General features: G+C 48.7%; 1 protein-coding gene across 1 annotated transcript; it reads right to left on the reverse strand.

The window, feature by feature from the left end:
• Window positions 1-7364: 7364 nt before the first annotated feature.
• Window positions 7365-8432, reverse strand: LOC119305636. Its single transcript, XM_037582107.1, has one exon. It carries the CDS (start codon window positions 8420-8422, stop codon window positions 7529-7531), a length of 894 nt encoding a protein of 297 aa, XP_037438004.1. The 5' UTR covers window positions 8423-8432; the 3' UTR covers window positions 7365-7528.
• Between the last annotated feature and the right edge of the window lie 4097 nt (window positions 8433-12529).

Raw genomic sequence — 12529 nt, forward strand, 5'->3', positions numbered from 1 at the left:
GGATTAGTTGAACTTATCGATTGTGGGGGATCCTATGTAAAGGGATCTTCTTGAATCGACGGGGTGTGGAGATGCTCCAAGAACACATTACTGGGAATAGGCTTCCGAGTGGAACCTATTTTCGCCAGATCATCAGCTGCTTGATTCTTGAGTCAGGGTATGTGGTGGAGCTCCAACTCTTCAAACTTCTTCTCTAATTTTCTCACTGCATTGCAGTATCCAGTCATGGCAGGGCTCCTGATATCCCACTCCTTCATCACTTGATTTACTGCCAAATCTGAGTCGCCATAAACCATCAGGCGACGGACGCCGAGTGAAATGACCATAAGCAACCCATATAAAAGCGCTTCGTACTCAGCTTTGTTGTTGAAAGAATCAAAGTGAATCTGCAGTACATAATTGAGTCTGTCACCTCTTGGAGATACCAGAACCACCCCAGCACCAGAACCATTCAGCATCTTAGATCCGTCGAAGAACATGGTCCAGTGTTCCGAGTGGACTTGAGTCGGTTGCTGTTGCTCAATCCACTCGGCCAAGAAATCTGCAATTGCATGAGACTTGATAGCCTTCTTTGCTTCGAACTAGATATCTAGAGGAAGAATTTCAATCACCCACTTAGCCACTCGACCAGTTGCGTGTCGATTATTCAAAATCTCTCGCAATGGAGCATCAAAATGACGACTGAAACTGAGTGATCTGTGAAGTAATGTGCAACTTTCTTCGTGGTCAGATAAATTCCATAAACAAGCTTCTGGTAATGCGGATACCTTTGCTTGGATGGAGTCAAAACTTCAGAAATATAATACACTGTGCGTTGATCTTTAAAATCCGGTTCAAGAGAAATTTGTCTCTCATAAAGTTTTGAAGATCTCAATATCCGATTTAAAATCCGGTTCAAGAGAAATCTGTCTCTCACAAAGTTTTGAAGATCTCAATATCCGGTTTAAAATTCCGGTTCAAGAAGAATTTATCTCTCGCAAAGCTTGAGTTCTCAGGAAAAATTAAAGGGACCAAAGAGAGTCTGTTGCAAAGCACAACTCAAACATAGGTACCCTGCTTTAATGACCATTGGGGGCTGATCATATTCGAATCTAGCTTAACCCCTTTGGCACGGCTAATGTCGTGGATATACCCTGTAGTATGACCCGGCCGGATATATGACCCGGCTAGGACTTGGCGTTTCATTGGTAACCCGCTGGAGGATTCGCGACTCACGAGTGTGGCGGCTCACTGGTCTGACGACTCATAAGCCTAGCGACTCACTAATGGCCCCGACGGCGGGTCAGTTAGAGTACTAGGCCCAAGGCCCAGAAGGCCGACTGATGTTATGTTGGGCCGGCTTAAGAGGAAAGTGTAAGGAATATTCCCTTGTAAAGAAAGCAAGACTAGGACTCCAGTCGTAATAGAGTAATCCTAATCCTACTGGGACTAGTCATGTAACCCGCCCCTTCAACTTATATAAGGAGGGGCAGGGCACCCCAAGAGAGGAGAGCAAGAAAATAATCGCTAAGGCTAGACACAACTAGAGGAGAGCCGGTTATGCGGTGTCTCCCTCATGAGCATAATGAGACCTAGCCACAAACAACATGTAGGGCTATTACCGGATGATGTTTCCTCGGGCCCGAAGCTGTCTAAATCCTTGTCTTATGTGTTGCGTCTCTTGTCCCGGTCAACCCCTCTCAAGCTAACACATAGATGTGTTGGCCTCACGACTAAGTCCTCACCCCAAGGACATCTGCCGTGACTAATCCACGACACATGGTAACATAGCAAAAACACCCGAATGGGGGTGATGAAGGTTGTTTATTTCATCAGGTCCATACATACGGATCTGATGGTACCCGGAATATGCATCTAAGAAGGATAAACTTACACACATAGTCATCGAGTCGATGATCTGATCGATGTGGGGGAGAGGAAAATGATCTTTCGGGGAGGACCGATTGATATGCTTGAAGTCGATACACATACGAAGCGAATCATCTTTCTTAGGGACCATGACGATTTTGGCGAGCCACTCGGAGTGGTAAATCTCGTGGATGAACTCAGCTACCAAGAGCCGAGCCCCCTCCTCGCCAATCGCCTTTGTTTTTCTGAGGCGGGCCGTCAGAGATGCTCTTTCACTGGTGTCGCTTTTGGGTCGACACGCAAACGGTGCTCAGCTAGTCCCCTGGGTACACCCGGCATGTCAGAGGGCTTCCATGCAAAGATGTCCCAGTTCTGATGGAGGAACTAGATGAGCACGGCTTCCTATTTGCTGTCAAATGTCATTGATATATGAGTCGGAGCTGCATTGGGGTCTTCCGGGTGGATGTAAACAGGTTTGGTTTCTCCGATCTATTGAAATGCAGACTCTGAGGCAGGCTTCTTGGACCGCAACAAATCACTCGGATCTACAGTTTTCTGGTATTCCTGCATCTCCACTGCTGCCATTTGCTCATCGACAATCTTGCATCCCTTCTAAAGGCACACTTCTGCTCTCTGTCTGTTTCTTGTGACTGTTATCACACCTCTGGGACCAGGCATCTTCAACTTGAGATATACATAACATGGTCGAGCCATGAAACGAGCATATGCGGGTCTTCCCAGAATGGCATGATAAGCACTGCGGAAATCCACCACCTCAAATGTCAACTTTTCCTTGCGGTAATTCTTGGAATCACCGAAAACCACATTAAGAGCAATCTGCCCGAGTGACTTTGCCTTTTTTCTGAGAATGATACCATGGAACTGCATGTTACTCTCACCGAGTTTGGACATCGGAATGCCCATCCCTTCGAGGGTCTCAGCATACAAAATGTTCAGCCCACTTCCGCCATCTGTAAGGACTTTAGTCTATCGGGTGCCCCGAACGACTGGGTCGACCACCAGCGCTTGCCGCCCAGGAGTTGCAACGTGTGCTGGGTGATCTGATTGGTCGAATGTAATGGGAGTCTTTGACCACTTCAAGTACGTTGTAGTTGCCAGAGCAACCATATTCACTTCCCTGTTAATGACTTTTAGTCGACTTTTGCTTTCTACATCAGCAAAAATCATCAAGGTAGCATTGACCTTAGGGTAACCATCATCTTCCTCTTTTACATCCTCTTTATCAGATTCTTTCTCACTGGACTGATTCTCTCAGAAACTCTAAATCAGAAGTCGACACTGCCGAGTGGTATGCTTGGGTTGAATCAAGTTACCCTCTTCGTCTTTCTTAGTGTGAATGTAACACGACAAATCCAGACTATGTACTGACTGAACTGTGCCTGCAACCACTGACCTACTATGAATTCTGTTACATGATTGGAAGACAGCAAAGTTCTGTTCCCTGAGGCTCTAAGCAATGCTCGGATCTACAACAAGCCTCTACCAGCTTCTGAACGTGACGACTGAATTGACTCTGCTATGCGTGCTGCTGCAACATTTTGGATCGGGGTGCGGTATACCTGAGTCTCAGTCGGAAACAGCTGTCGCGCATGTCGACTGGATCCGGGGATCCGCTGACGAGCGCATTCGTTGAGTGCCTTCTCAGATTCTCCAAACGTGTGCGCTCAGCCAAGGTGGCCAAGCACGCAGCCTCCAAGGCCCGAGCTTCGGAGGTCTCCCCAATGATGGGGGTCTGGAGTGCCTGGACGTTGTGACGATGTAGCTCTTCCCTCAGCTCCGCAGTGAGGGCCTCGAGGATGTACTCGTCCTGACCCTGCGATGGGCCACCGCCGCTGTCACCGCCGCCGCCGTCGCTGTTGCGATGAAATCCAGGCGGACCATGCTGGGAGTTGACCATGAGGACTTCTGCCGCTGGATCATTGCTCTCGCACTCGAAAAGTGAATCCGAGTGACAAGCTGGAAGATCAAATAGATCGTAAAGGGATTCATCAGGCTCGATTGCCGTGACTTGAAGGGTGGTCGATTGACGAGCCACCGCATGCTTCACCCAACGTTGGAGTCACGAATGGCCGGACCGCTTATGATGGCGGATGGACGCAACGGGAGCGGACCGATACTGTGTCGGCGGCTGACGAAGGAGGACGCTGCAGGCACTCACATGGAAGTGCGTGGACTAATACTGGGTCGACGGCTGACGAAGGAAGATGCAGCAGGCACTCGCATGCAACTGCGCCGCCCCACGGACGGGGAGGACCACGACGTCAAGAGGAGCTTCTTGGAGCTAGGCGAAGTCGTTGGCGATGAAGACGAGCGCGCCGAGACGGATCTCGCGGCCCAAAGCCAAACCACCGCTGGAAACCATGTTTATGGAGAACAAAATTTGCAACCTCACCGGAGGTCGCTCAGACACCTGCCCCACGGTGGGTGCCAACTATCGTGGGAGTAAGTCTGATAGTAAGAGTAGGGGGTACGTAGGAGGAGGCAAGGTCCTAGCTACGGTGAGGTTGTACACGCAAGTTTACGAGTTCAGGCCCCTCTCGGAGGAGGTAATAGCCCTACGTCTCGGTGCCCTGAGGCTTTGTCGACTGGATTATGCGTGGACGTTACAAGGGGTGCGAACCCTTGTGCCTGAGGAGGGGGTGGCTTATATAGAGTGCGTCAGGACCCTCGCAGCCCTCAGTTACACAGGGTTCAATGTGAGTTAAGATAGGGGCATTACTGGTAACGCCAGCCATTAATGATCTTTAAGACTACAAAGCGAACGCCTGACCGTTGCCATCCTAGGGTGGCTTTAAATCTTCTGTACTCCGAGTGGTTCTTCGTATGGTCGAGTGACTCTGCTGTGGTCGAGTGGAGTTGGGGTATCCGAGTGGAATCTTCTGTCAAGTGCATTGCACTTCAAGGTGATTCCAATCGGTACTCTCTGTTGGTCTTTGAATGTCTTTGGTTATAGGGTAGTGTCCTTGGGTAGGGTACCTAGGTCAGGCCTAAGACCCTACCCGAGGTACATGTCTTCGTCACCACCCACACTCGTCGGGTTGTTCTTGTTATTGTCAATGTAGTACAGGCCTAACCACACCATATATCTCGAGTTCCACTCCCAGTTGTAGAACAATGATCAGACGAAGTACCCATGGATGTTGCAGCCTTCCTTCCTTCAGTAGTTCAAGTTGCATATCGAACACTTAAGGACCAATCTGGTTAGCGATTACAGCGGGACATGTTGATGATGCTCAGTGTTGATGGTTCAGTTCAGGCATATGCAAAGAGAAATGGAATCACCTTATAGCATCTAGGAGGTTGTACATGTAGTCGTTGTGGTACTGTATCCTCTTATCATCTTGGAAGACAGTTTCCAACCTTCCATGCATGTTGACTAATTATCACTGACAATTTATTCAAGGACAAAATCTTATCGGTTGGCAACAGCAAAATCTTCAACACCCTACCATTCTCACTAATGCACGCACGTAGATTTTTTTCATACTTCTCTTTAACATTTTTCACCAGACTGAACATTCCACAGGGAACTATGTGCAGCCAACTCGATGCTGCCTAAAAGTAGACACATATATCCCCGAAAAAAAGTAGACACATATATATGTGTGTTACCAGTTCAACATGTGATTAAATAAGATGGAAACAAATTAAAGTTAAGAGAACATAAAGCTGCAAGATAAAACACAATATATTTACCTCAAGAAGTGCATGTGGAATAATTTTGCTGGCAATTAATCAAAGACATCGGTACCATCCAAAAAGATTTGATTACTGCAGCCAAACTCTGAATATAATTATTGCCTGTATATATCTAGCATTGACGGTTCCCCACTTTCACACGTAGGTGATGTTAAAAAAGTTGAACTGTTGAAACTACTTTCACGCTGTATTTTTATTACTTCTATTTTATCATGTCATGTGCCCGTTCAGATATATTGAGTTGACCCATTTATTTTTCGACTTCTTTTTTCAAGATTCTATAGTTAGCACAAAATCCAATCTCAGAGTAAGCATTATGGTATAAACTATTAGTCTAATACATGCCCAAGCATATAGCGAGCAATTCAACTCTGTTGCTTCAACCATTACAACAAAATATACATATTTTAAAACATGTAAAAACTGAGGAGAGCTACTATTGTCGCATGCACTGCTCAAAGTAAATTGGTTCATCTGAACCTCCATGGGCAGTGTGCACCATGATTTACAAAAGTGGAAGCACAACAGTATGCAAAGGCAGGAGAAAAGCTAGAGAGCCGATCTGGTCATGGAAGAAGATTCGGCAATTGAAAAAGGTAGAATGTGTGGTACCTGCTCGGATCGGGAGCAGTTGGCCCTTGATGGCGCGGACGAAGCGGATGATGGTGACTTGCCTCCGCGTGACGGTGGTTCTTGTCGAGCTGCTTCTGGCGCCGCCGGCAGCGCCCACATCCTTGTCGTCCCCGCCGGCCACCTCCACAGATCCGGATTGACAAGAGAAAGGGGTAGGAGCGGCACAGAGGGGGCAGGGGGTGAGGGAAGGGGAAGGAAGGAGGCGACGCGCCTGGACCGAGAGGAGGCGTGGGCGATCTGCAGCGAGGGAGAGGAAACAAGGTCTCCGGTGGTGGGGAGAAGGTGAGGAGAGAGGCGAGAAGTGGTGGTGGTGGTGATTGTGGGGGAGACCGCCGTTGAGTGGTGGCGGCGGCAGACGAGGGAGAGGGGAGATAGGGTTAGGGAATGGGGGCTGGGGCTGGGGCTGGGCATCCGTTTCTCCTATTTTATTTTCACCTCGACACAGTAAAAAGATAGATGCACATCGCGAGAGATCGCCCTTACACTGCACCTTATTGTGTTTGATGTCCTTCCAACGTCCCTGTCGGCAATTGACACCACAGTAGAGGTTTAACAAAAAAATCATGATCGAGCTTTGTGCCATGTCTATCGCTCACCTCTTTTCCCCCTATTTTCAAGGGATTGGTTCGGCATTGATGCTTGGCGTTACTATTACCGTCTAATGAAGATATGGTTATGTTTTGATAGTGCATATGCTAGGAGGCTTGCCATTTTACACGACTAAACAGAGCTGAATTGAGCATAACTCAGATGACACCGGTGCTCTCGTATTTTCCTGAATTTAGTTCATGATTTCCAACGATGTTCGTTCAGTGGGTGATGCCGTTTTCATCGACTACAAGACTCCTGTGATGATTTCATCAATCCCGAGATGTGATGTCGGCTCAGTATCTCAGAGGTACTCATAGGGGTAGGGTGTGCGTGCGTTCGCGCGAATTGTCCGTCTCCATGAAAAAGCATCACAAAAACTTACCTCTTTTTTTTTTTGAGAAACAGAAACTTATCTTTGGAGTAAGGTCATGTTTCACCGAACTCGATCATACGCTGGCAGCTGGCTACCCAACCTATTTGTCTTCGTCTCCAATCAATGCATGCTTTTGCCTTTTGATAAGCATGTTTTTCCCTTCAAATGCCTGTAAAAAGCGAGGCAAAAAATAGGCACGGACGAGTACGAACCGATCGATCCATGGATATTCGCGGATAACATTCAGACTCAGACAAGCACTGTACAATGGGTCTGCGGGGACTCTAGCTAGCTACAGCTTGACACATTTACACCTCGATCTCCAGTGGCGCGAAGCCGCGCCCATGAACGTCGCTGTCGTCGTCACGTGGCACCCCGCACTTGCGCGCCTCTAAGGTCATGCTCTTCCTCCTCCTCGCCGGCTTTCGGGAGGAGCCACGCGTAGGCTTGCTCGGCGGGGCATCTGCTGCACACGTACAGGTAGACCGCGAGGACGAACACCGTCATGAAGGACAGGTACCACCCGAACTGCAGGTTCACCAGCGCCCTGGCACGGTGAAGGCTGGCCTTGCTGTGGCAGCGCACCGTGTCGCGGCCGTCCTTGCGCACCAGCGAGCACCCCTTGGGCACCATGCTCGGCACCCACACCATGGCGCCGATGACCGCCAGCCACACCCCGTGGAACATGATGCACGCCGACCGGGCAAGGCTCACGGCGAAGCTCCGCGGGAAGCCGACGCCGAGGAGCGCGGTGCCGAGGCACGCGGCGACGACCACCTGCAGGATCCAGTGGAACTGGCCCTCGACGCCGGCGTGGTCGGTGGAGTGGAAGTGGAAGAGGAGGAGCTCCTGCGCGAACACCACGGACACCAGGAGCAGGCAGAGCGCGCGGCGCCCCGGAGCCCGAGCGCGGTCCAGGTGGACGGCGGCGCCCGCGTAGACGATGAGCGCTAGGCAGATGATGGCGTGCTCGTGGTTGTGGAGCCGGTCCGACGGGATGGAGCCGTCGGAGTCGAACGGAAGAAAGGTCGAGTGGTCCACGAACATCTCCATGACGAACTCGAGGGCGCTGCCGGCGATGACGAGGGCGGGCTCGAGGTACCGCGCGCGCGGCACGGGGAACCACACCGGCGCGACGTAGGAGTCCGGGCGCTGGGAGAAGAGCCTGATGTGGTTGAACAGGTGCCACAGGCCGACGGCGAAGAAGCCGGCGCCGGGCAGGATGTGGCCGATGCTGCTCCGCGGCGTGCCGCCCATGGCCGGCGGTTGGACCGATTGACCGTTTGAGTGGTGCGCTCGGGACATTGGTCAGGTATAAAAGGTGGCAGTTTGTACGAAATTCCAGCAGGGTTGGAGGGAGGGAGCTCGTCCTTGAGTAAGTGATAAACATGCAAAGGAGTTGCCTGTAAGTCAGCACTAGTGTGCTTCACCGTCCTGTTCATGTGGCAAGTTAGACCTCTCTCGTTACTGTTTCCACACAAAAAGATCCAACTCGACGATGCGTGCGGCGAGCAAGTGGACTCCTCCTCGCTAGGCAGCAGCTGGTTCACATCACACACGCACGCGCGCGTCCGCACATGCATGTGACGTCACACACGTACGTACGCAAGCCAAACAAGAAGAAGAAGAACAAGGATGGATCCAATCCGTCAAAGCTTGTTTCCTTGCCTTCCTCTCGCTCGCTCTTATGCAACGAATTAATCGTTTGCAATTCCGGATGTCACAACTCGATCCATCTTTCCAATTGCCCCAATCAACCACGCACGCTCCGGCCTTTTCATTCTACTTCCTTTGCTCTCCTCCGGTCAGTGCCGCGCCGCCCGATTGATCGCCCGTCGTCGATTCCGGCGGCTTAGTCCTTCATTCCTCGCGCGCGCATCCGTCCATCCTCACAAGTTCATCTTTCCCCGTCAACTACAATACCACCGGGGGGCGGGCCGTTCCTTCCTTACCACACCAACGCCGGCGACGAGAGAACCGGCCTACGCCTCCAACGCTTCGTCTGCACCTCGCCAGCTACCGGCCAGCGGAGACCATCATGCGGGCTCCTGCTCCCTGCCGTCGCCTCACCTCCTCTCCTCGCCAAAGTCCTAAGTCGCACGTGCACCCCGCACGTGGATGGATGGCCCTTTCTACTACATATAGATACGGCCTTAGAACAAGGCATGGTGAAGATAAGAGCCCCGGTGCTGCGGATCGATGAGGTGGCGCAAGCCAGCATCTCCGCACGAGCATCCCTAGGCTGCTTAATGACCGCTTCGTTTCATTTCCCGCAAACACAATTATTACGCGTCTCTGGACGGCCACATGCATACGCGGGTGAGTAACTGGCACACCGCCGATGGATGGATGGGTGGAACTAATTAACCAACTTTTTTTACTTTTTTACTTTTCTAGCTTTGTACGTATTTGAAAATGAAGCATTGTTCCGTATGGTGATTATTTAGTAGCACAATTAAAAAACTATATATATAAAGAAGCGCTAAAACACATACTCCCTACGTTCACTTTGGTAAGTCCTTTCACACACCACAAAATAGGCTGTTTTGCGCATTGTCTGAAATGTCTTCAAAGTCTTATAGAAGTGAACAGGGAAAAGTATTACAGATCAAAGAAACAAAGAAAAGAGTAGGTAAACCAAATTGTAGCAACCTCAAACATGTCTAGTGTAGTAGTTGAGAGGCGCCAACTGCATGCATGGCTGCCGTACCATGTTCAACCGAAAATTGTAAACATTCAAAGGGTCCCAAGTCCACATTTTGGAATATCCAAACCAACATTCTCATGCCACTCCATTGTCACCTTGTTTGATCTCTCCGTGATGCTGCTTTGTCAATTCATCATTCTTCAAATTCTAACAAAAAAATTTGTCAGTAACCATGCAACATGAGTTTTCATTTTCAAATCATGGTTCAATCCAATGTATGTCAAGGCACATCATTTTAGATACAAACAGACCTGTAGATAAACCTAGATTACATCTGACACTGATCTAGGCTGATTCCAGTGGTGCATACAAGCACACACCGAGAACTATATATATGCATGTTGATTCCAAAATTCATGAGCGACAAAACATTATTCACATTCAATTTGAAGATGTGGCTCATCCTGATTGAACTACTTGAAGATAGAACTGACACATGTGAGAAATTTGCACCGCCAAGTTTCAGTCCCTCGCGAGTTCATTGCTTTACTAGTTGGGAACAACATAAACAAGGTGGCAGACATCAATATTCAACACTTGAGCTCCCTTGTACAGCTACCAGCCAACAAACCAACAAACCAAGCCATTCTATCTTGTGTACAAGAACAACTATCACCAGCCATTTCATTTAGCACACTTCCACAGCTACCGTCCAACAAAGAAAAACAACACGAGTCCGCCTCATCTTGCCTTTTTACACAATAATGCCTCCACATCTCATCCCTTCGGCGCGCTGCCACTTTTTGGGGTAACCACATAGGCATCATCAATCTCTCACTCCCATGCATCTACATCTGAAGCGCAACACATGCAACAAGTCGAGAACAGTTTAACACATGACAAATCCTAGAATTTAGAAAGGAAATATACAAGACACAAACAAAGCCAGACAGGTAGTGGCTAATGACACTAACTATTGTGACAGAATCATGAGAAGCACATGCATCACCACAGCCAAGAGCAACAGAAATTTCCATGGTGTGATGGCCAGCACAAAATTTACCATGGCTCAATGGCCGTGGCACACAGAGCATGGGAGAGAGCAGAGGAGAGAAAATCATAATGGTCGGCAAGTACTTTTGAAATGCACATGACTCATAGTTTACTACTACTTCCGTTTGGAAATAAGTGACGCTGCTATAGTTCAAACAATGTCGCCTATTCCCGAAACGGAGGTAATTTCAGACAGTTTGTTGGTCAAGGCGTGAATTTGGTTGGATTTTGGACAGCCAAACTGCACCTTATAAGAAAACAATGGAGGGAATAATTACTAAACCACACCAGTTATAGTAGTACCATAAAGCGGTCGGCTTGTCAGCTTGTGAATCAAATTCTGGAGAATTGTGTTGGGCACGTCACCAGCCTTGATTTGCAGATAGAAGAGTTAAAGTTAGAACGAATCATTGAATTTCTCACTCATTCAGTAAAAACCGTCCTTTGTGTGTCAACATTAGGATGCGAGCAGGAAAAAAAACATTAGGATGTGACCAGAAAGATCTTTCCTCTATTTATAAATCGTATTATGCAGTGAATTAGCCTGATTGATTAATGAGATTAGTCCCCATGCCATGATACATACGTACTATTGTTGCAATCATCAGAATTTAACACCTTCGGTAGTCGGTACCTCAGGAAGGTCTGGGATTGAGCTTAGCATTGCTTTGCCAGATTGAGAATTGTCATCGCCGCCTTGTTCACATGTCGATCCCTTTCCTTTACCCGTTGTTGAGGCCATGAGCCGACCTGCGATGGAAAAAGAAGGGGGGTCGTTATGGTAGCCGCCTAGACATGGATGGATACAACAAAGCAGAGAAGGCGCCTGATCTCTTGCGATCTTCTATTTTTCATGAGATGAGAAACCTATGCAGGGCAGGGTATCACCCGTGGCTTCCTCACGCCAAAAAAAGTTAGAGCTTCAATAAAAGAGCTCGATTGGAAAACTGTGATTCTTCCACACATCTTACCTTTTTGCACAATAATACTTCCACATCTCAGCCCTTGGGCGCCTTGCCACTTTTGGGGGTAATGAAGTTGGCATCATCAATCTCTCACTGCCGTGCATCTGCATCTGAAATGCAACACATGCAACAAGTCAAGAACAGTTTAACACAATACAAATCATAGAATTTAGAAAGGAAATATGTAGGACACAAAGCCACGCATGTAAATTGGGTGTTCTTGTTCTACTTGGTGGCTAAATCCACTAAAACCATGACACTAACTACTGTGACAGAATCACGAGAAGCACAGGCATCACCACAGCCAAGAGCCACAGAAATTTCCATGGTGTGATGGCCAGCACAAAATTTACCATGGCTCGATGGTCGTGGGCACACAGAGCATGGGAGAGAACAGAGAGGAACATATCTTACCTATGCCAGAATATAAGTGGCCATCGGAGGGAAAAGGCAGCAGGTATCGGAGTGAGTGTCGGTGCAGGCCAACAAACTTGCTGGTGATCTTTTGCCTGCGCACACCACACGACAGCCTCTTGTGCACCTGCGCGCGGAAAACAAATCAGGAAAGAAGAACAAATCGGCCTCAAATAACAGCGCATGAAGAAAATATTCATTTGCCAAATGCATTGGAAGTTATGTGGTTCTAAGGTTATGTGGTGTCGCAGGAACACGGAGGAAGATATGGACATAGAAAATAAC

Source organism: Triticum dicoccoides, chromosome 5B (genome assembly GCF_002162155.2).
Source record: "Triticum dicoccoides isolate Atlit2015 ecotype Zavitan chromosome 5B, WEW_v2.0, whole genome shotgun sequence".
Taxonomy (NCBI): domain Eukaryota; kingdom Viridiplantae; phylum Streptophyta; class Magnoliopsida; order Poales; family Poaceae; genus Triticum; species Triticum dicoccoides.